At 38.4% G+C, this 25,077-nt stretch overlaps 1 protein-coding gene across 2 annotated transcripts in view; it reads left to right on the top strand.

Moving 5' to 3' along the window:
* The window catches only part of CHN1 (chimerin 1), a 202,580-nt gene that overhangs the window by 44,008 nt on the left and 133,495 nt on the right, over window positions 1-25,077 (top strand). For both annotated transcript variants that reach the window (XM_042949182.1, XM_042949183.1), the window contains exons 2-3: window positions 3,887-3,925; window positions 6,840-6,895. In XM_042949182.1, the coding sequence (XP_042805116.1) occupies window positions 3,887-3,925; window positions 6,840-6,895 (95 nt within the window). The remainder of the gene's footprint in view (window positions 1-3,886; window positions 3,926-6,839; window positions 6,896-25,077) is intronic.

The following is a 25,077-nucleotide window of genomic DNA, read 5'->3' as shown; positions in this document are numbered from 1 at the left end:
AACAGTACACTCTCTGTCTTCCTTATTTTTATCAGTTTCTGTCAGTGTTGAAGACTAGCCCCATATTGTTTGTGATAATTGCTTATCTAATGCCGCTGGGATCCTGTTTCTGGTCAGACTTGGCCCAGGTCATGTGGTAGGGTCCCCTCCCTAAGGAAAGGAAAAAAAACCCTCAAGGCAACCTTGCTATTCGCGTACTTGACAACATCCTTCACGACCTTGTAACATGAGACCACTTAATTAGACTACATGTTTGTGTGTTACCATATATGGGAGACAAAGAAGTAAACAATATATTTAAAAAACTACACCCGTGGCGTTCGGGGCTGAGTTCTTTGGGTACGAACCCGACTGAGCGATGCCGGCAGGAATAAAGTTGCTTCCTGGGAAGAAGAGCCTCTGTGTCACCACTCTCTGTGCGAGAATCCTGCTACGATCACAGTAGTGACCCCACGTGGAGGTCCGGATTGCAGTTTGCTAGTTCATGCTCTTATACTCAATGATTTCAGTGTACCAGGGAGGATGAGGATGCTTCGTGCATCAGTCTCTTGCTGGGTCAGAATCTGTCCTCCCCAATAAACCCATAAGCACTTTTGTGTGGCCCCAGATCACCGGTTCAGTTAATCCATTTTCAAGGTCGTTTTACTTCAGGAGTGTCTCTGCCTTTTCCTGCCAGTGGAACTTGGTTTGGATTATGAGTTTCTTCTGGAGCAGAATTCTTTAACTTTGAATCTGAGGAATCAAAGATTGGAGTGATGTTTCTTCCCTTCCAGAAGGACTTAGCGTCCTAGAAAAATCCGTCTCCCCAACTCTAGCAACTAACTCTGCCCACTAAGAGGTTGGGGCTTGTTTCTCTAAGTCATCTAGCCATGCCCCCTCCATGGGCTGCTTTCCCCTGATTCTGAGGACAGTGGTGCCTGCCCGTTGCCTAACTTGGTCAACAAAAAGACCAAGGTGACCTAAGGCTCCCTGAGCATTAGAAAGATTGTCATAATTTTTAAGGGTTTTCCTTCAAAGAGCATCTTATTTGAGCTCTGTCATAACAGGTGCCTGTTAAACACTTTGAAAGGCTTAGGATAAGTATTGCTAATTGCTCTCCAGAGAGGTTGTGCCAGTTGACACTCCCATCAGCAGAAAAATACATGGCTAGGAAAAGACTTAAAACCCAAACTTCACTCAAGGGGTGCCTGGGTGGTTCAGTCGGTTAAGCGTCTGACTTTGGCTCAGGTCATGATCTCAACCCGTTCACGAGTTCAAGTCCCGCATTGGGCTCTGTGCTGACAGCTCAGAACCTGCAGCCTGCTTCAGATTCTGTGACTCCCTTTCTCTCTGCCCCTCCCCCGCTGGCGCTTTGTCTCGCTCTCTCAAAAATGAATAGACCTTAAAAAAATTCAAACAACCCCAAACTTCACTGTTAAAAGTCACTAAATCATTAGAATTGTTTTAATATTAAAGGAAACTCAAACTTTTCTCCCACTATTTCTTGGTTATTTGCTAAATGCTCATTTTATTTGGCCACATAATTGTGATCTGTAGCATCTTGAATAATAATGCCTTCTGTAATATAGTAGGTATACAGGGAAGAACAAAATAATAAGAAGAGAACGCACAGCTGAAATCATTGGCAGTGGCCTGAGGCTAATATGGTAACATCATTATGTTTTTAAATTCACTTTTGGTGAGGGCAGAAGAGGGTACTCATTTACTAAAGCTCTCCTAAGCGTAGGGTGCTTTATGTATGACACCTAATTTGATCCTCACAAGAAACCTGTATTGTCACTATTCCCATTTCAGATGATGATATTATTCCATTTTATAGATAAAGAATAAGATACAGAGAGGTAGTGAATTTCCTAAAGCCACACAGCTTTAGGTAAAAGTTGATGTTTCCCTAAGAAAGTCTTATCTAGGACTGGATACACAATTCTCCAGAGGCAGGATTTTGAGAATTAGCCTCTTTCTCACCTTCTCCAAAGTCAAAGCAACCTGCAGAAGGCTATCTATCACTGCTTGGGTACAGGCTTTGTACAGCGTTTGTGAGGAATTAGGGCTAACTACAAAGTTAGAGGGCACAGTCCCAAAGGCTTCCTTAATCCTGACACCCCCTCAGGTTTGATAATTCACTAGAAGGACTCCTAGAACTCACTCACAGTCAGGATTTATTACAGGGAAAGGTACAAATTGTAATCAGCCAAGGGAAGAAGCATGTACAGCCAGGACCAGGAGAAGGACAAAACGTGGAGCTCCCCTTGTCCTCTCTGTTTAAAGCCCCCACACATAGCGATGAAGTGCTTTCTGAGGTTCCGAAGCTCAAGAAGGCTGTGATGCCTCTTACGGAGAAGATACATGTGTTGGATAAGTTTCACTTATACAGTATACAGTTACAGTATACAGCTGTTGTCTGTGAGTTCAGTGCTAATGAATCACAATATTTATTAAATAAGGTGTCTTTAAACAGAAACAAATAAACAAGGTTATGTATTCATAGGTTGATGAGAATGTTGTGACCAGAGGCATATAGGAACCTAACTTTGTGTTTTCCCCAAGGAACAGTGGTTCAGTATTCACTAATTGAGTGTTCAAGGTGACTCTGTAGAATAGAACTTGAAATAACGAGAAGCAACTGTATTTGCTGCTTTACTTCGTTACTCATTTATTCATGTCATCTTTTATTTGTTCATTAAAAAATATATTTGAACACTCCTGGGTGCCAAGCAATTTCTACATGACTTAGAATTTCCTTTGTGTGTTCTTATGCCTATCGTTAATAGTCTTGCTGTAGCCCTCTGACTCCAAATATTTGTGTGGTTTACGATAACATAAGTGAAGTGTTGCCATTTTAAAGGTTGAGGGGAATGTTTTGAGTCTATGATCATTTTTACTTGACCTACATATGCTAGATTCAGCCTTCTCCATAAACTTTTCGTAAATTTACTTACCTCCATGGAGACCAGGATTTTTTGGACCAGATTCCTTAATGGGTTCATGTCGGGTGGTAGCAGAACCAGGTGAGGTAGCTAGCCACGTATTCCCACGCCGAGACGCTGTGTCAGCCGATTTAGCTACATGGTATTGCAGGCAGAGCTTTTGACCAGCAAAATTATTACTGAGCTGTGCTTTACTGATGAGATGCCAGACCACACTGGTACCTCTCCTTTTTCTAACTCTCCCCATCTCCCGCACGTGTTTTTATTTCCATCTCTTTCCACATCCTCTTTTACACTGTCGCCTAAACCCTCATTCAAGCAGAGTGAGGGGAAATGGACTTGAGAAGCAGATGTTCACCTCATGGTCTTTGTGGCTCCCTGGATACTCTCCTCCACTGAAGTGTTTCTCCTTTCCTGGTTTTGATTGTTCATGATATATGAAGACATTAAGTACCTTGCTGCTCTTCTCTCCTGAAGTTAGTAAAACCAGTTACACTGGAATCCTCCAGATACGATGGGGAGATACACTTATGAGGATTAAAACTGTTATCTGGTGAATTTGACTGAAAAAGAAAAAATTCCAATAATTTCAGGGATCTGAGAATCCCTTAATTGTAGAATTAAGCCCAAAGATACAAAGACTTTATTGACTATCAGTGACTGTGAGAAATGAGTGCATGCTGTAAAAATTAACCTTGGTGTTTTTATGTGCTAAACAGTTGAATAAATACAGTCACTTTCTTTGAACATCTTTGTGAAACTGTACTCCCAAGAAAATAAAGATCAAGACTAAAAAGCCTCTGAATGTCCTTTAGAGTCTTAACACGATGCCTAGAACACAAAGACATCAACAAACATATATTAAGTATATATTAATATAACTTAATTTAATGTATATTAACCATATGTGATTAAGATATAAATATTCAGTAATGTTAACTTGGTGTTTATTCTTCCAGATACAGATGAATATAGACCTCCTGTTTGGAAATCTTACTGTAAGTATGCAAATAATTTTAAATTGGGTGGGTTATAGTGCTTTATAAGTGATATAGAAATATTAAAATCATTAGGTATGAAGATTCATTTTGTACACATTATTGAAAAATTAATTTATAGCAGGGTTTGGGAACAGCGTAGAGGTAGTAATTGTGGGAAAACAGGAGTGTTTCCATAAGGTCTGTCTATGGTTTGCATGTCTGGAATGCATCTCATCTCTCTGAGCTTGCATGAAATTCCATATTGAACTTGAGGCCACTTGTTGACATTGGCTGATAAAAACTAATGAAAAGAGAAGCTAACTGAGAATTCAAGCAATCTAATTATTCTCAGATCCTAATTCTTTATATGGAAAAGAACTATGGGCTATATAAATGATAAGTCAGGAGGCTGTCTTCATAGAATGAATGGATGAAAACAGGCAAAAGTGGTTTTGTTTTGTTTTGTTTTGTTTTGTTTTGTTTTGTTTTGTTTTAGGAATTGCTTTCCTGCATATGAGAGACCTTTGAATTCTATTTTGCTCTTTAAACTTTGCATTAGAATAAAAATCTTTTCAAAAGAGTCTAGGCTCTTTGCCCTTTATTACCCCTTCCTTGTCTTTGAGAATATTGTTTCTTCAAGTAAAAGATATTTCAGATTTTTTAAAAGTGGAAATGGGATTAATACAATCAAAGTAGCCTTAAAAAGAAATCCATGAATACACTACTGCTGACGCCATTACTGTAAGTTTTTGTTTATGTATGGAGTTGCATAAGCAACCTGAGAAACCTGTACTTTAGACATACATTATCAACACCTTTGTAAGTGTTGAGTTATCCTAAGTTTTGATATTTGTAAGTTGCTGAAATTTGCCGCCTGCAGGATCAGCTCTTCAGATTCTTGGTTTTGTGTTCCCAGAACAACAGATAGTTTTATTTCAGCAGGTTGCTACTTTGGGCTACTTATAGTAAGCAAAATATGAATAATCTCTAGAAATATTGCCATAGAGACTTTTTCCCCACCCCTGCCTGTGCCTTTTTTGTTTATGGGAAGTATAGTTCAAAGAATGTATAAAAATGACTAATGTTCTTCTTAAAAATTTGTCTCGCAATATCATTGGCTAAAAACCTATTTAAAATTCTTGTCTGCATTTTCTGGTTTTCAGTTTACCTTTGTTCTCTTTGTTCTGACTTGTACCTTGCACATTTTTTATGTAAGAGCATCTATGAAGCCTCACACTGTTATGGAATCATGGTGATGATTTTTTTTCCTCTGAAGAATATTGATCACTAAATGTAGTATAGGCAGTTTGTATTTCTGTATCTCTAAATGTCTCCTAGTAGTCATCATTTTAAAAAAATGCCATATTTCTTTTTTTATTTTTATTTTTGGAGACAATTCTGCTACTGAGTTTCAGTTTTTTGTTTTTTGGTTTTTTTTTTAGTAACCTCAATGCCTGAGCTCCCCGCAGGATAATTCTAAAACTTTACAAATATGAACCAATAGGAAAATAGAACTAGCAAGAAGTCTAAGTTGAGGATTTTTATTATTTATTACAAAAAAATTTTTAATGTTTATTTATTTTTGAGAGAGAAACAAAGAGTGTAAGTGGGGGAGGGGCAGAGAGAGAGGGAGGCAAAGAATCCGAAGCAGACTCCAGGCTCTGAGCGGTCAGCACAGAACCTGACACGAGGCTCGAACTCAAAAGCTGTGAGATCATGACCGGAGCCCAAGTCGGACATGACCTGAGCCAAAGTCAGAGGCTTAACCAACTGAGCCACCCAAGCACGCTTAAATTCAATAATATGCGATTATATATGTAGAAAGAGAAGAAAAATTCCCTCCCAGAGATAAACTTAGATATACATAAACATACTTTCTCTGATGACCACCGTGTTCTATTCTCATTCTTTCTTCATTACAAATCAACCGGAAGTGAGGCTAGAATGTCGTGGTATTGGTGTAATTTTCACTGATTCATTTTCAGATACTCTGAAAATTATCCTTTCCTTGGCAAATTATTTCAGTATCTGAATTCCTTCTTTTGCTGCATTTACTCTATTTGAAGAAGTGGTAACTTTGGCTCAGAAATTTTGTTTTTAGGGGAGATTATCTTTGAAGATAGATGTTTGCAATATAAATAGGGGAGAAAAACACATCTGTTACTTCTACCATAATCCTAATTTTAGTTTCAAGTTTGACATGTAATAATGTGCTTCAAAAATCGATAATCATTGGGGCGCCTGGGTGGCTCAGTCAGTTAAGCGTCCAGCTTCGGCTCAGGTCATGATCTCTTGGTCTGTGAGTTTGAGCCCCTCGTCGGGCTCTGTGCTGACAGCTCAGAGCCTGGAGCCTGCTTCGGATTCTGTGTCTCCTTTCTCTGCCCCTCCTCTGCTCATGCTCTGTCTCTCTCTGTCTCAAAAATAAACAAACATTAAAAAATTAAAAAATATACACATATATAACCATTATTTGCTTCTATTAGAGACGTGCCTTATGTAATACAACCACCAAGAATTCAGGAAAATAAAGGGCCAGATTTTGGAGAACACAGCCAAATACCCAGTACTAATTTGTTACAAGGTAAAAAGACATTTGTGTGGATTATGATTTTTCTATTTATGCTTGCCTTTGGGCTTTCACTAAGTTTAGTTTGTTTTATTTTCTTCGTGTTGCTCTTAACAGATTTTAATTTAATAACAAATAGAACTGTACCACAGTTTTCTGTAAAAAGCAGCCAGTTTGTGATTCCTAATATATTTATGCTTTCTACATAAGGGCAATTTAGAATTGTTTGTCATAGCAGAATATTAGAAAAAACCTAAGTGTCTGCCATAGGAGAGACATAGGTTAACTGAACAACCTATAACACCAAAAAGAACGAGGAAGATATCTGTGAGCTGATGTGGAATGATTTACTTTCTGTCTTTACAGTATATCAGCTGCAGCAGGAAGCCCCTCATCCTCGAAGAATTACCTGTACTAATGAGGTGGGTGTGATGCGACTGTTATAAGAACGTGTCTCTCAAGTGTTGAATCACTGTCTTCTACTCCTGAAACCAATATTCCACTCTATATTAACTAACTAGAATTTAAATTAAAATCTGAAAAAAACACAACCACCACAAACCAACAAAAAACCAAAATGTCTCTCGGTCATCTGTTTACCAAACTTTCACCTTCCTCCCGTGGCATGGTTATTTGTGGGATTGGCCAGTTATGTTAGTTAGCTTCATAAAGTTGTACTTGAATGCATCTTTCTTAACGTTCTCCTCAGTTGCACTGTCACTTTTTAATGGACTATTTGGAGTATAGAATGTGACAGTGTAGTTTCAAGTGATGTTAGTATTCTTCTCGGTTAAGTCACACATTCTTCAATAAAGTTTGAAGGCATTATTGAAGTAACTTTTCCATTAAAAGAAAGATTTATATTGTGGTTTTGAAAATGAGCAGAGGACATGAACGGTACTTATCACCGTATTTTCAGTACTGAAAAGATGTTCAACTTCACAAACAATAAGAGAAATGCAAATTAAAATACACAGAGAGACCATTTCCACCTTTTTAGATTGGCAAAAGTTCAAAAGATTAGACTATGCTTAGTTGGTAAGTCTGTGAAGAAACAAACACTCTCATATATTGCTGATGGGAATGTGAAGTGTTACATTTTATGAGAATTTTGTGGTATCTGACAAATCGATACCTGCATTTACCTACCAGTCCCAATTTCTAGTGATTTACCCTGATGAATTACCTGTACAAATATGGAATTATATACACCCAAAGTTTTTTATTAGAGGATTATTTGTAATAGCAGAATATTAGGAAAAAAACCTAAATATCAGTCCATAGGAGACTGTGAATAAACTGTGATATTAAAAGGAATAAGGAAGTTTCTGTGAGCCGATACAGAATGATTTCCAGATAGAAAGTGTATACGCAGACATACCTTGGAGATATTGTAGATTTGGCTAGACCCACTGCAATAAAGCCAATATTGCAATAAAGAGAGTCAAATGAATTTTTTTGTTTTTTTGTACATATAAAAGTTATGTTTACACTATACTATAGTCTTTTAAGCATGCAATAGCATCATGTCTAAAAACAATTTACACACATGAATTTAAAAATACTTCATTGCTAAAAATGCTGTCATGTAAGCTTTCAGTGAGTTGTAATCTTTTTGCTGGTGGAGGTTCATGCCTCAATACTGATGGCTGCAGTTGATCAGTTGTGGCTGGTGAAGGCTGGGGTGGCTGTGACAGTTTCTTAAAATAAGACAACAATGAAATTTGCCACATTGATGAACTCTTCCTTTCACGTACGGTTTGTAGCATGTAATGCTGTTGAGGAGCATTTGAAAGAAGCAGAACTTCTTTGAAAATCAAGAGTCAATCCTCTCAAACCCTGCTGCCACTTTGTCAACTAAGTTTAGGTCATATTCTAAATCCTTGTCGTTTCAACAGTGTTCATGCCATTTTTATCGGGAGTAGATTCCATCGCAGGAAACCGCTTTCTTTCCTCATGTACAAGAAGCAACTCCCCTGTCTTATCATGAGATTTCAGCAATTCGGTCATATCTTTAGGCTCTACTTCTAATTCTGGTTCTTCAGCTGTGTCCACCACATCTGTGGTTGCTTTCTCCACTGAAGTCTTGAACCCCTCAAAGTCACCCATGAAAGTTGGAATCAACTTCTTCCAAATTCCTGTTAATGTTGGTATTTTGACCTCCTCCCATGAATCGTGAGTGTTCTTTGTGACATGTGGAATGGTGAATCCTTTCCTGACGGTTTTCAGTTTCCTTTGCCCAGATCTATAGAGGAATCACTATCTATGGTAGCTATAGCCTTATGAAATGTATTTCTTAAATAATAAGGCTTGAAAATCAAAATTACTCCTTGACCCATGGGTTACAGAATGGATATTGTGTTAGCAGGCCTGAAAACATCATCATTCTTATTGTACATCTCCATCAGAGCTCTTGGGTGACCAAGTACATGATCACTGAGCAGTAATATTTTGAAAGGAATCTTTTTTTCTGGGCAGTAGGTCTCAACAGTGGGCTTAAATTAATCAGTAAATCAGACGTGCTGTCATCCAGACTTTATTGTTCCATTTATAGAGCGTAGGCAGAGTAGAATGAGCAGAATTCTTAAGGGCCCTAGGATTTTCAGAATGGTCAGTGAGCATGGGCTTCAACGTAAAGTCCCCAGCTGCATTAGCCCCTAACAAGAGTCAGCTTGATTTTTGAATCTTTGAAACCAGGCAATGACTTCTCCTCTCTCACAGTTCTAGATGACGTCTTCTTCTAATATGAGGCTGTTTCATCTTTACTGAAAATCTGTTGTTTAGTGTAGCCACCTTCATTCATTAGCTCTATCTTCTGGATAACTTGCTACAGCTTCCACGTCAGCACTCACTGCTTCACCTTGTACTTTTATCTTACAGAGACGGCTTCTTTCCTTAAAGCTCATGAACCCACTTCTGCCAGCTTCCAACTTTTTTCCCGCAGCTTCCGCACCTCTCTCAGCCTTTATAGAATTGAAGAAAGTTAGGGCTTTGCTCTGAATTAGGCTTTGACTTAAGAGAATGTGGTAGCTCGTTTGATCTTCTATCCAGACCAGAACTTTCTCCATTATTGCTTTCTTATCATTCATGTGTTCACTGGAGTAGCTCTTTTAATTTCCTTCAAGAACTTTTCTTTTACATTCACAGCTTGGCTAACTGGGATAAGAGGCCTAGCTTTTGGCCTCTCTCAGCTTTTGACGTGCCTTTCTCACTAAGCCTAATTGTTTCTAGCTTTTGATTTAAAGTGAGAGATGTGTGACTCTTTCCCTTGGACATTTAGAGGCCACCGTAGGGTTATTCATTGGCCTACTTTCTATCCTGTTGTGTCTCAGGGAATAGACCCAAGGAGTAGGAAAGAGATGGGGAATGCCCAGTTGGTGGAGAAGTCAGAACACACACAACATGTAGGGATGAAGTTTGCTGTCTTACGTGGGTGAGGTTTGTGGTGTCCCAAAACAATGATGATGCTAACATCAGAGATCCTTGATTACAGATCACCATGACAAACATAATAATAGTGAAAAAGTTGGAAATATTGTGAGAGTTACCAAATTGTGACACAGAGACACAAAGTGAGAAAATGCTGTTGGAAAAATGGCATGAACAGCCTTGTTGGATGCAGGGTTCCCACAAACCTTCAACTTGTGAAATCCCCAGTGTCTGTCAAGTGCACAATAAAATGAGGTGTGCCTGTATGGTAATTATGGTCCCTTTTTAGTAGTAAAAAAGGGAAAAATAGGAAGAAAGTTAAGCGTTTTGTGCAAAAGAGAAACACGGGAAGGATTAACCCAGAGACCGGTGAAATAGTTATCTGTAAGGAGTGGGGCAGGGGTGGGGCTGCGGGGGGGCAGAGTGGGGAGGATAAGGATGGAAGTCAGACCTCTCTGATGATGTTTTTATATAGTTGCAACTTTTGAACTATGCAAATATTTCACATATCCAAACAACAGAATTAAGTAAAAAATGATTTAAAAAGCAAACCCTAAAATTGAATACAAATAGAAACAAATGAACCTAACAAATTCATAGCATCCTCACCCCAAAATTAATTTACATAGCTTATAAACATTATTCTGACCATACAAACTTAGAGGGAAATGTACTAAGAATCATAACCTGCAAAGAGATCTTTATACTTAGCAATTTGTTGTTGTCAGTAGCACTTTGTGTGGTAATTCTGAAATTATTTTGTGTGTGATACAGGATAGAACAAATGAGTAACTATATTAGATTTTGGGGAGCCAGTGTTCGTGGGAGATATAAATATGGAGCTTTGAATTCGAGTTGGAGGCATAAATGTGAATTCACAGATTTTTAAAAGTATATTTTCTATCGCAGTCCGTGGAAAGGGCTTAGAAGCAGTGATGCCCTCGTAAGAGTAAACATACTCGGTGCCCAAATTTGGTTTCCAAGTACTATCTCCTACTGAAAGGAGCCAGTGTTCCTTACAAGAATTCCTGATTCCAGAACATGGGGCAATGACTTCTTAGAACCTTTTATATCGGAAAGCAAGAAGAACTCAAACGGATGGGGACATGTCAAAAGACCCTAGGAGCCCACTTGAAGGGTTATCGCAGATAACACAGAAAAGATAATCTGTTGGTGCATAATGATGCTTACCAAAAAAACTACCCCAATACAAAGAAAAAACAACAACAGAGGGACGGAGTATAAAGTCCTTTACAGCAGAAACATAGCTAAACATGTAGAAGGAGTGATAATGATTGTGCTGATAATTGAGTCAAGCAAGGATCATCACTGGACATTAAAACCATTGAGTAAAAAGACTGTAGGTGAAGAGAATGTTTACATGGTTTTAAGGCATCACCCTACTAATTATTTATGCATTGCAAGGAGAAAGATATATTTTTATAGTGGAGGGATCTGGCACGCTCACCCTTATCTACACGATCAACTTTAGCATTACCTGTATTGGGACAAACTGACGTGTCTCTGGATGTGATGTAATGAGGCAAACACAATACCATCTAGATAGTACTTACGCCAAAAATGCTTCACTTAAATCTGTTTGTGAAGTATGAATCAGACAGATCCAAAGTGTGTGCATTCTATAAGACATCGGTCCTGCAAATGTCCTTTTCATAAAAGAAATAACAGTGGTGGGAACATTCTAAAATGAAGGAGACTAAAGAGATATGACCACGTATGCAGTATGTCTACCTTGAGAGGGTCGTAGAGACAGAGAACTCTCTCTCTATTTAAGGCTGCATGTTTTGGGAATAATTAGAGAAATTTGAATATGAACTATATATTAGGCAAGAGGGAATCCTAACAACTTTCTCAGATGATATACTATTAAAAAGAATGGCTTCTCCATTGTTTAAAAACATGTGAAATGGATTCTGTTATTGTGAAAACTGGCTAAACATTGAACAGCCCTGAAAGCATATAGTCGTAAAATTAATTTATCAAATTAGTCAGGGATTTCATGGGATTATCTTTTAAGTGTCCTGCTGCAATTTAAGTATTTGTAGGCATCCAGTCTGCACGTCTGTGTGTAGGGGGTAGTGCTTGATGATTGCATTTTATTGCTACTGTGCCATGATCAAGCATGATGAAATAATTTTATATGTAGTGAACATTTTTTTTTTAAATTTTTTAACGTTTATTTTTGAGACAGAGAGAGAGCATGAATGGGGGAGGGTCAGAGAGAGAGAGGGAGACACAGAATCCGAAACAGGCTCCAGGCTCTGAGCTGTCAGCACAGACCCCGACGCGGGGCTCGAACCCACGGACCGCGAAATCATGACCTGAGCCGAAGTCGGCCGCTTAACTGACTGAGCCACCCAGGCGCCCCAGTAGTGGACATTTTTTATAAATGCTATCTAGTAAAATGTTTCATTTTGTTATACTCTGGCAAGACACAACTTTTTAAACTTTTAAGAGAAAGTAAGATATTGGCAGTAGTTCTGTGAAAAGTCTGGAAGTGTTATTAACGCAGTTATCTTTATTGAGAAATATCTGTACTTTGCCTTTCTCAGAATTTGAGGCCACCTAAATGAAGACATAAGAAAAGGAATTCAGAAAGAAAAGTTGAGGAAAATAAAAAACACATATATGCCGGTTGATTGCAGTGCTGATTAAGGATCAATAAAATTGTGTGAAAAGGGAATCACAGTAATAAAGTACGCAATTCTTAAGGATCAGAAAGGCTACTAAGATCCAGTTTTTACCTGAACTAAATTCTTTAAAAAAATTATGTAGCTTACTAAATGAAATACATTTATTGATGTTACTTACATTGAGCAGCTACAGTCTTACAGCAAAAGTAGGTGTATGATCGTTTCTTATAGCAGCTGGCATAACATTAAGGAGCAACAAATTACTGAAGCTAATTGTTAAAGGGCTAAACTGTAGCCTTCTGATGATCCACCTTGATACAAAGAGACGACATAGAATGCTAGGAGATTGGATGGCTCTTAGAGTCTCTGAAAATAATTTCCCTCGATTTAGTTTTGTGACGTAGTTGACAAAATCCTGCCATGCCCTGAAAAACAAGAGAGTCATATTCTATACTGTTGGTTAAAGGAAGGCATATAAGTACCGGAAAACAAGGGATACAATTGAGATTTTCTTACTTAAAATTTCCCGTTTTCTTTTAAAGATGAATTTCTTTCTTTTTTTTTTTTTTTTTAAATGTTTTATTTATTTATTTTGAGAGAGAGAGTGTGTGTGAGCAGGGGAGGGGCAGAGAGAGAGGGAGAAAGAGAATCCCGAGCAGGCTCCACACTGTTAGCCCACACAGAGCCTGATGTCGGGCCTGAACTCACGAACTGTGAGATCATGACTCGAGCTGAAATCAAGCGTCAGACGCTTAACCAACTGAGCCAGTCAGGTGCCCCTAAATTTTCTTATTTAAATTGTTTTCAGTCTGCTTAGGTTTCTTTCACAGGAAGTTAGTAATCATGTTCTAAGGGCAAATTGGTGAGCAAGGGGAGCATCTGGGTCGCTCAGTCGGTCCGGTGTCCTACTTCGGCTCAGGTCATGATCTCACACTTTGTGAGTTTGAGCCCCACTTTGGGCTCTGTGCTGACAGCTCGGAGCCTAGAGCCTGCTTCTGATCCTTTGTCTCCCTCTCTCTCTGACCCTCTCCCACTCATGCTCTGTCTCTTTCGAAAACAAATACACTTTAAAAATTTTTTTAAAAATTGGTGGGCAAGGAATGCTGCTTTGTGGGCAAAAGGATTTACTGTGGACTGGCCCTTCTATCAGACTGTAACCACCGTCACACATTGTTCAAAACTGATAACCTATTAGCTACTCAACTTTGCTTAATAAAGGGTAGTTATGCATGCATAAAATATGCATATTTAATTAGCAAGTCAGTAGTGATATTTCTGTATGTGACCAATTTCTGTAATAACAACATCTTTCTGTTTTCACCAGGTGATAACTAATGGACAATTAATAATAGTGAGAAATGGTCTCATTTGAAAGACATGACATTCCCACTCAATATTGCTGTAATGTTAAATTTATAAATATAGATATCAAGAGTATGTCACTAACGCTAATAACCTACTTTGAGCAATATTCAATCTCATTAAATTCCTGTAAAACAATCAAATAACTTAGATATCTATTTGAAATGAAAGTAAAGCGTTAATCAGTGAGATGGAGCTAATGTAAAATACCTCTCGGATAAAGAAAGTTTCAGTCTTAGTCTTGATTAAATGATAAATAGTGTGGGAGAATTAAAGGTCCTTGGGAGTGATGAGCACTAAAGATAAAAATGTACTGAGTAACCAGTTGATGTTCAACCTCAAATATTTAACTGGGGAATTGGATTTGGGACATTAAGCACTAAGAGGCCACTGTGTTTTTAAGGGGGAAAAGGAAACAGGATTTAATTACCACTGAAATGTGGAGAGAAAAAGAGAAAAGTTAATGCGGTAGATAAACTGATGGTTCTTTTAAATAAAGGTTATTAAATTCGATGGGCACTAATTATAACTATAAAAATGGTCCAATGACATTGTCTTTAAGGAAATGTCTGCAGTCATAAGAGAGGGAGAACTGACCCTGTTCATGTGTACGTGAACATTTCCCTTCCCTTTTCTTCTAACTGTAGCATTGTATTGCAGATTATCAATTCAGAGACTGGGGAATTAGGCACACCCAGAGGGAGTTCCCATTTAGTTGCCAGCCATGTTTTGTGACCTTCTCTTGTGGTCTAAGCCCTTACCCGGTGATGAGCTCCATATTCTGCACTTTCTCAGCTGAATTGCTATTAGCATTCATCAGATCAAGACACGTAACACTGTTTTTTAAAACCTGAATTCTACTGTTCAAACAAATCATAAATTATCGAAGACAGAACTCGTAAAACACAGTATATCTGGTAGTAAGAAATAACATAATTTAACAGAAAATAAAATTGTAATGCTTTTTTTTCTAATTTCAGAAGATCTTTCCAATTGGCGTTATGAGTGTTAAGATATAGAACATTTTAAAAAATAATTATTTTTGAGAGAGAGAGAGAGAGAGAGAGAGAGGACATAAGTAGGAAGAAGCAGAGAGGGAGAGAGAATCCCTAGCAGTCTTCTTGCTGTCAGCACCGAGCCCGATGCAGTGCTCGAACTCACGAACAGTGATATCATGACCTGAGCTGAAATCAAGAGTCAGGCTCTTGACCGACTGAGTCACCCCAGTGCCCTGAAATAGAGAACGTTTTTTATTAAAGGCTATTTGTTAGGAGAAAAATGTTGAAATTTAAATATAAATAGTTCTTTTTGAAGGAAAGATGTCCAGGTCCACAACTAAGTATTTTAGGCATGCTTTAGAGACTAAGCAAATACTTAAAAACCTGAAAATGATTCTTAATAATATTGTTAGAGTGCAGTTTTATCTTATAGTGGAGTGAATTCAGAATTTAGCACGTGAAGTGAAAGTCTTACATAATCAGAATTTCCCCTAGAAATCGCTTATCACCTGTAAAGTGTATATGTTTGCGTATGCAGCTCTGGGTCAATGTAGAAATGTATAAATATATAATGCAATGAAATATAGCTTATAATAAATATATCACATATATACTTATGAGATTTTCAGTTATGTAAAGTGATTTTGTTATTTTTTAAAAAATGTTTATTTTTGAGGGAGAGAGAGAGAGAGAGAGTGAGCGAGCGAGCAGGGGAGGGGCAGAAAGAGAGGGAGAGAGAGGATCTGAAGTAGGTGCTGAAGTCAGACACTTAACTGACAGAGTCACCCAGACACCCTGATTTTGTTATTTTATGTCAAGCACCTGGTTGAATTCAAGTAAATGTGGGGGGGGGGGGTTGGGGAGAGAGAGAGACAGATACAGGTATAAATTATACAGGTACACAATATGTATATTTGAGTAGAGATATCAAAGAATTTCCGTATCTTTAGTTGATTTGTACTAATATGATGTAAATCAAACTAGTTTGGCATTTGAGCATCCTTAAACACTAAGTCTTAAAATGGATACACTTTTTATTTTTTCTGGCAGCCAAAGAGTGGGAATGTAGTTACGACTTTTAAGTGCGCAAAACCAAATCTCTGCTCTTTGTGACACATTTTGGAGCTGGTGTTGCAGGGAGCTGGATAGCATTTCTGAGGACGCTGCTTCTTGAAACTGTTGAAAAAACGAGTTGTGTTTTCCAGGGTAATGGGTAAGGCAGGCTAAGGCTGGACAGAATGCATCAAACTCAAGTTCAGTGCTGTTAGTGTAATGAGAAATACAGAGAAAGTTACACATTTCGCGTTGTATTCTGATTCTAGTCACAGTACCGGTTAGATGTATATTTGATACACATTTTGCCAGCACATGTTTTAAAAAGTCTCTCTTCAAATCTGGTTATAGAAGTATGAAATTGACGGTAATCATTTCTCTACTTACTGTCTCACCCCGGCAGATTATATTCAGCACCTGGCTATGATGACTTCTGCGTAATAAAGGCTCATAAATGTTTGCTGGATGAATGAATATTGTTGCGTACTTTATTTTGCAACATAATGCTCTTGTTACATGGTTTGCAAAAATACGTATATTAATGCCTATAGCTCTTAGAGAGGCTCCAGCTCTTTTTGTGGCCTGTGTGTATTTATTCATTGAATCAGTATTCTCTCAGGGGCTTCTGTCTGCTAAGTCTTGGAGATTCAGGTCAAATAAAGCAAGTCCCCTCTCCTCAAGGAGCTTCCTGTCTAGCTAGAGGATGGAGCAATGAATCCAGCATTACGGCAGATCTGGTGGCAGTTGCCTGGTTACGCGTGTGCAGTTCCTGAGGGCAAGTGCAGAGTTCTTGTGGGAGTGTGGCAGATGCGACCGCAGAGCTAAGCAAGCATCGCTAATAAAAACTTCCGTGTTCCAAGCATAGACCTTGGGAGTTTATCCTGATAGCTGTGGAGAGTTGAAAGTGTGTTCATGTGATTGGACTTAGACATAGAAAGCACATTCTGTCTGCAGTGTGGAAGATGGACTGGAAAGGAAGATGGACATTTTAGAGACAAAAAGCCTGGTTTAGGAGGGGTTACAATAATCCTAGGGGAAAGCGATGAAGGCACATAATACGACACTGTTCCTAAAAATAACCAAGAGGGGCGGGAATGGGAATAGGTGAAGCGGTAGAATTCACAGGACTCTGGTGAGTAGAGAGTCACGGAGCTGAATGAGAGAGAAGTCTAGGTAGATGATGGCGAGCCAGTCTGCTTCCCTCTCGCGATCTTCTCTAATGTCATACTTGCTTGGCAAAACCACAACCCTGTTTAAAATCTACTTCTGCCTACTCCTCATGTACTTCCAAGAAACCGTATATGGCTGGAGGAAAACGAAGTGCTGATAGGCTTCACAAGAAATTTATGAACCTCAAGTTGATACTTCCTGCTCACTGGTAATCATACCATGCTTTCCCCTCAAACCTTCAATACCTTCTTCGTCCCCTAATTCCCAGCTCATAATTTTATATCCTACTTTATTCCTGATGGAAGTAATCAGAGGAGGATTTCCACAAACTTTCAGTGCCACATCTACCCAGCCGTCAGGGTTTGGGTCCACGTGTTCTGCATTCTTGCCTGTTGTCCTAAATCATGGTAAGCTGTCCGCTACACTCGATTCCATTTCCTCCCATCTCCTTGAGGACTCAATCCTAGCAATCTCCCCTCTCTTATCATCAGCAGTGTTTTGCTTTTTACATCAGCCCACAAACATCCTGTTATTTCTCCCATCTTAAAGAATTGTCTTGACCCCCTACTTTTTCCATCTGCCCTGCCCAATTTCTTTGTTCCCCTTTGTAGAAAACACTTGAAACTGTTACCTATACTTGCTGCTTCCAATCCTGCTCCTCCTATTTTCTCTTATACCCACTTCAGTCAGGCTGTTAACCCACTACCGCTCCAGTAGAACTGCATGAGGCAAGGTCACCAATGAGTTCCAATTTGCTCGATCTAATGGCCAGTCCTGCTTGTCCAGTCAGCAGCACGTGGTACAGATGATGACTCTCGATACCCTCTCCTCACTTCATTTCCAGGACAACAGCCTTTTGGTTTTTCTCCTGCCCTCACAGTCACCTTTGCTGGTTTGTCTTCTCCCTGGCTTCAGTGTTCAGGTGTTCAGGTGTTCAGGTGTTCATTTCTTCTCTGCCTCTATTTATTCCCTGGTGAGGTTGCTGTTTCAGGTTTTAATAAAACTTACATTTCCCAGTCCAGTCTTCTTTCCCCAAATTCCAGACCACGTAATCAATTGCTTCTTCTATATCCTACCTTGATGTCATCTCAAATATAACACATCCAAAACAGAACTGAACTTTACCCTCCTCCCCAAACCTGCTTTACCAAACAAAGCTTTCCACGTGTCGGTTAATGGCTGTTCCTTCCAGTTGCTTAGATCAAAAACCATGCATCATCCTTGAGGTTTTTTTCTTCTTCTTTCTTTCTTTTTTTTTTTTTCCTCCTCTCACCAACCCATGATTAATCAGGAAACCATACTGGGTCTATTTTCAGAATATGTGCACAATACGTCAAGAATCCTACCACTTACTTCCATGGCTGCCATTTGGGTATGAACTGTGAGAACTGCTAGATACCCACCTAAATTCATTCTTCCTTTCTTTAGAAACCTGGTTGGACTAAATCTCTCCATCTTCATCTATATGACAGTTCTCTTGTGGAATAGAAGTGAACTTGAATGCCAGATCCGTTAAACCTTCGCATCTAAGTTCCTCTGTGTTATGTTCCTTTCTGCTTGGATTCAGATAAAAACAGGGGATCTCAAAAAGATGGTGGCAAAGCTAAAAGATGGAAGCTGCTTGGATGTTGGTGTTCCTCACCTGAATACTAATCCACTAGAGATGTTATACAAGCAAGAAATAAACTTCTGTTGTGTCTAGTTGGTATATATTTAAGCCAATTTGTCATCGTAAATTATTCTGCCCCAACATACAGGAATCTCTCAGTTGTGTAACTGAAATAGTCCTTAACTGATCTTTCCCCTCGTAGTCTGCTCTCATCACAGAAGTTTCCTTTTAGAACTTCAGTCAGATCTCGTCACTTTTCTACTCAGAACCGTGCAGTGGCTCCCCATTTCACCCAGAGTAAAAGCCAAGTCCTTACAAGGGCTTCTGAAGCCCTATATAATCTCCCCATCCACTTTATTTTTTTTGTGTGCTTACCTCCTACTGTTTCCCTGTCTCTTCTTCTCTAGCCCATCCTGCTTCAACCAGACCAGCCTTCTTGTTTTTCACATACTCCAGCTGTGCTCCTCTCTCCAAGCCCTTGCACCAACTCCTTTTTCTGGAATGTTCTTCTCTCTAATATTTCTCCTCATAGTCTTTAAGTCTTCCCTTGTCAGTAAGGCCCATCCTGGCCACTGTATTTAAAATTCTACTGTGTCAACCCCCCAGCATTTACAGTTCTTACTTATTCTACGTTGTTTTTATAACACTTTTCATTTTGTAACATACTATGTAGTTTACTTATTTATTATCTTTATTGTTTATTGCGATACCCTTTTCCTTGAATATAAGCTCCGTGAGGGTAGGATCTTGGTCTGTGTTGTTCAACAGTATTTCCCAGGTGCCTTGAACAGTGCTTGACACATAAGTAGGTGCTTAATAAAGACATTGGTTATGTGAATGAATTGGGGGTATAAAGCATTTGTTTTATGTTTACTCTGTTTTAGAGGACTTATTTTGCTGGGTGGGAGCACAAGAGTTTGTTTCAGAAGTGGGAAGAAAGCACCTGAATTGCAATTGTAGCTTCACAACTGATTGCTGCTATATGCTGACAGGCTATATATAGCTTTAGAACTTCGGGTTCTAAAAATAAAGGTTATCATACTCATAGATCTCTTGGGTGTTGTGACCATTCGTTATTTAACACTTAAAGTATGCGGCTGGAAAGTATTGTTTTATGAATGCTGACTAGTCCTGTTGAATTAGTAAAACCAACTATTTATTTTAAAATCAGCCTGTCACTCAGAAGCCTGTTTTCACCTTATTTTACTTTTGAAAGGGCCCCTTTTTTGTGTCATTTTTGCTCTTGTTTAAAATTCAGCGTTCGTAAGCAATTGGGTAGTAAGATATGCTTTGATGTCACAATCTGTGATGCCCTAATGTAGAAGTATATTTATAAAATTGGAGATCACAACTACAATTCCAAAAAGAGCTCCTTTACCACATTAACTGTTACATAAACAGATTGGTGGTTTCTACCTCTCTATTCCCAAAACCTACAAATTGCTTTAATCTAAGGTGGGAAAGTAGTGAACAAAGAACCTTGTGTTTTTAAATTTATCTGTTATCCTTTTTTAGTTCAGTCTATTAATAAAAGAAGAAACTAATATCAGGAAGCTGAATAACTGGTGTTTAGCAAGTCACTGAGTAGTAATTACAGAGCTTTAAAAAAACCCCTGTAAGTACGTTTTCTTCATTGAATTAGTGAAATCTGACAGTAAATAGAGAAATAACCTATTTGGCATGCTGAAGGTTAGTGGTTTTCTTGGCTAAGTCTAAAGTACAATGAAAAGGAAGCTGCATTCTTAGCACTTTTCACTTTGATCTAAATATCATCAAGAATGCTACAGAATTGAGGAGGGCGGCAGGTACCTAGAAGTTTATCTTACTGTTAATGGAGGATAAAAAATTAAACAGTCTTTGTAAGTTCTATAACATTTCTGATCTCTTTTTTCTCACTTCTTCCCTAGAAGTCATTTCCAGCCATGTAGTTATTTGATGTGTACTTACTCCTCCACTATGCTGGCACTGTTTGTTTTTTTTTTTTTAAGTTGTTGTAAGTTTAAATTATTATGGCTTGTTGAAGCTTAACTATTACCCATGTTGATATTTTCTGTGGTATAAAGTGCAGTCCAAAAAACCTAGTAATTTAGAAAATGTAGTGAAAAAAAATTGTACTTCAGTGGAAAACTGTGCGTTGTTTACATGTAGCACATCCTTCCGGGTTATCCAGTTCCAGTCTTGTATGTATGTATGTATGTATGTATGTGTGTATATTTTTGTTTATTTATTTGGGGGGGGGGGGAGAGAGAGAGAATAAGTGGGGGAGGGGCAGAAAAAGAAGGAGAAACAGAATCTGAAGCAGGCTCCAGGCTCTGAGCCATCAGCACAGAGCCTGATGTGGGACTCAAACCCATGAACTGCGAGATCATGACCTGAGACAAAGTTGGATGCTTAACTCACCGAGCCACCCAGGCGCCCCTCCATTTCTAGTCTTTGATTGTCCTTGAGCGGTTGTAAAATTCCTCCTCCTGTTCTTCCTCTCACTTCCTTCTCCCTTTCCTCCTGCCTGACTAATACAGGAAACTAAAATAGATCCAAAGTTAGAGTACTGAGTGACTTACTAATTCGGAATCTACCATTGTAGGAAGCAAATACCAAATGTGTATTTTTCTCCCTTTTCCCCTCTTCTATGTCTCTAAACAACTGAGCCACTTTGAAAAACAATGCAAAACAAAATCTTGACACTTGTAAACATTTGTACTTTGTGTGTAGACTTTATATATATACTCTAGACTGCTGCCTGAAAAAACTAGTAAATATTTGGCCAGGGTTCTGTTATTTCTTACAATTTCATATATGTATACCCTAACTTTTACAAGCATCATATAGACTTCCAGACTAGGTTTAAAGTACCTGCCTCCAAGTACTATTTTTACAGTGGGAACAAGAAAGAGATAATGATTTTCTGTAACTTCTAACCAGGTCAATACCACTGTTAGAAAAGAGCAGCATTAAACATTTTGGAAATTTTCTGAATTTTCTGCTTCACTGTTCTCGTGACATTGCCTTCAGAATTACATGTTCTTTAAATTTGAATTTAAATTAGAAAAATTTGTGGGTGGGGGAACAACTGTTCTGATTTATAGTCATGGGATAAAGTTGCCTTAGTGAAAAAAAACTAATCTGAAAGGTCAGTCTATAACCTTGTAGGGGAGGAGGGGGGGGAATTAACATTTATAATGCTTTTAGTGTTTATTTCTACAGTTTCCAGATTTCCTTTGGAGAGCAAGAAACATATATTAAACAAGCTCTTCTTATTTTTGTGGAAAATAAGATAAGAAATAAGACTTCTTTAATTTGAAAGAGTGTGATTGGTGAATTTGATTAAAATGTTTTACATATGAAGAAAATAGTTCTTGGTGGCTGGGTGGCTCAGTCAGTTGAGCATCCAAATCTTGATTTCAACTCAGGTCATGATCTCAGGGTCATGGGATCAAGCCCTCCATGTGGCTCCGCACTGTGTGTGGAGCCTGCTTAAGATTTTCTCTCTCTCTCTCTCTCTCTCTCTCTCTCTCTCAAATTATATGTATATATACGTATACATATATATCTATATGTATATATCTGTATATATCTATATACATATAGATATATATGTATACGTATATATATGTATACGTATATATATGTATATATATGTAAAGAAAATATATAACACTGTATATTTTTTTTTTAATTTTTTTTTTCAACGTTTTTTATTTATTTTTGGGACAGAGAGAGACAGAGCATGAACGGGGGAGGGGCAGAGAGAGAGGGAGACACAGAATCGGAAACAGGCTCCAGGCTCCGAGCCATCAGCCCAGAGCCCGACGCGGGGCTCGAACTCACGGACCGCGAGATCGTGACCTGGCTGAAGTCGGATGCTTAACCGACTGCGCCACCCAGGCGCCCCATATAACACTGTATATTAAAAAATAATCATTAGGGGCGCCTGGGTGGCGCAGTCGGTTAAGCATCCGACTTCAGCCAGGTCACGATCTCGCGGTCCGTGAGTTCGAGCCCCGCGTCGGGCTCTGGGCTGATGGCTCGGAGCCTGGAGCCTGTCTCCGATTCTGTGTCTCCCTCTCTCTCTGCCCCTCCCCCGTTCATGCTCTGTCTCTCTCTGTCCCAAAAATAAATAAAAAACGTTGAAAAAAAAAATTAAAAAAAAAATAATCATTAAAAAAAGAAAAAATAGTTCATTAGTTACAAAACTACAGTAAATGTTAATGTAACAAATTCCATTGATGTTTCAAATATTGTAAAATGGCATCTACTATTTATTGAATTCTTGTACTTTGCACTTTATGTCATATTTAATAATGGTAGATTAATCTAAAACTTTCTGTCTCTGAGGTATGACAGCCAAGCTACAAAGCATTTTATGAACATCTTTTATTTTTAGTTGGAATCTTTTTTGTTCCCCTTGTTTGCCATTTTTCCTACCCATGATATGGTATCATGAAAAAAATGTTAACTAAACAGAAAATTAGAGAAAGCAAAGCAAATAATTCAACATAAGTACTAATTTAAAATCAGGTCTTACTTAGTCATATTGATGTCAGACTGTAAAAAGTCCCTCAACTACTATTATGAACTTTATTTTTTTTAATTATTTTTTTAGAAACTTAGAAGCTTATGCTTATACAAATGTTTGTATAAGCATATAAATACATTTCTATTATTGCATATGACATTTAGGTTCCCAGTTTGATGTATTTGAAAGTAAATCAGTTGGGATCATTAATAATCATTACTTATATTACTAACCCTTTTTTATTTGATTATGTATCAGAGTAATGCTATCCTATGAGTTTGAAGAGACAATTCCAGCTCACCACCTAAGTATTGACATCTTAGACATCAGCAAAAATCTAAATGCTGTTGTAGGGAATGAAAAACTTCTCCTTTATCCTCGTAGGTTCAATGCCTGGGGGCAACAAATCGAACTGATGAAAGAGAGATTAACAGTAGAAAAGTTCTGGGGAGGCTGGGTGGTTCAGTTAGTTAAACGTCCAGCTCTTGATTTTGGCTCAGTCAGGTCAGGATCTCAGAGTTCGTGGGATGGAGTTCTGCTTTGGGGTCTGTGCTGACAGCCTAGAGCCTGCTTGGGATTCTCTCTCTCTCTCCGTCTCTCTCTGCCCCTCCCCTGCTCGCTCTCTCAAAATAAATAAACTTAAAAAAAAAAAAGCAAAACAATACAACAGGTCTATTTCATATGCACACAGGAGGAGGGGCTCACAGCAGGTAACTGAAAACCCCAAAGAGGCAGTTTCACCCAGTGGCTTCTATACCACTTGAACAAAGGATGATAAAGTGTGCTGAAGAGACCAGACAGAAGTGTTTTGGGCTTTAGAGGGGTTAGGGTGAGTCGTGGGAAGGGGACTGGGAAATGTTTAGTAAATAAGGGTTGTTTGGTAAGGTTTATTATGCAGACTCAAGTCATCTCAGATGATAAGAGTTGTTCCCCGAGTCATTGTGTTCTTCTCTCCCTGTTATCTCTTCCTTGTTGTAAAGCTATCCCCTCCCTTTACAAAGGGAAATTTATGCCCTGCCTTGAGTTGGAAAGGGGGCAGGCTAATTGTTTCTTCCATGCTGTTTCTTAATTGCCTTCAGTGCAAAATAATCCTTACCCTAAAATGGCATGTTCTGAACCCCTTCACTATCTAGATAAGAGCGAAAAAGAATTAGTTTAAACTTGTTTTATTTGATATTTCCATTATAGAAATGCAGACAAGGTGCAATGGGTTTGTCAGTTTTATTTGGGGCTTGTATATTTTAACAGTAATATTAATCATCCTAAGGAAGTTACCTAATTTCCTTTAATTCAAAAAATCTTTGAGTAAAGCAAAATAATTATTCAGCAATGTAAAACCTAATCACTTGTGTTACAAAGATGACTATTTAGGCAATCAGTGGAAGCTTATCGTGCATTTAATGTAGGACATAATCACTGTTTGTCTTGGGTTGTAACACCATTGGATTGGTACACCATTTATGGCCACCAGTTCCTCAGCCACGCCACTTTGTACTTGTTGAGAATGTTCATCCATGAGTAGGGTGCATTCAAGAACTTTCCTTTCATTTTACTTCATTCCCATAGGCTTGATAAAGCGCTTTTACCTTCAGCCAAAGATCTTACGATTTGAGGGACTCCATTGAGGGAATAGATCCTGATGTGTCCAAGACTCTAATATTAAATTACACAAAAGTTAATCTTGATTTCTGTTTTTTAAAGGTGATATCGGCTATATCAGCAATGCATGAATGCATTCTTCGTTTAAAAATTATATTACAGGGGTGCTAGGGTGGCTTAGTCGGTTGAAGATCTGACTCTTAGTTTTGGGTCA

Source organism: Panthera leo, chromosome C1 (genome assembly GCF_018350215.1).
Source record: "Panthera leo isolate Ple1 chromosome C1, P.leo_Ple1_pat1.1, whole genome shotgun sequence".
Lineage (NCBI taxonomy): Eukaryota > Metazoa > Chordata > Mammalia > Carnivora > Felidae > Panthera > Panthera leo.
The sequence above is the reverse complement of the archived record's forward strand: the minus strand, read 5'-3'. Positions and strand labels throughout refer to the sequence as shown.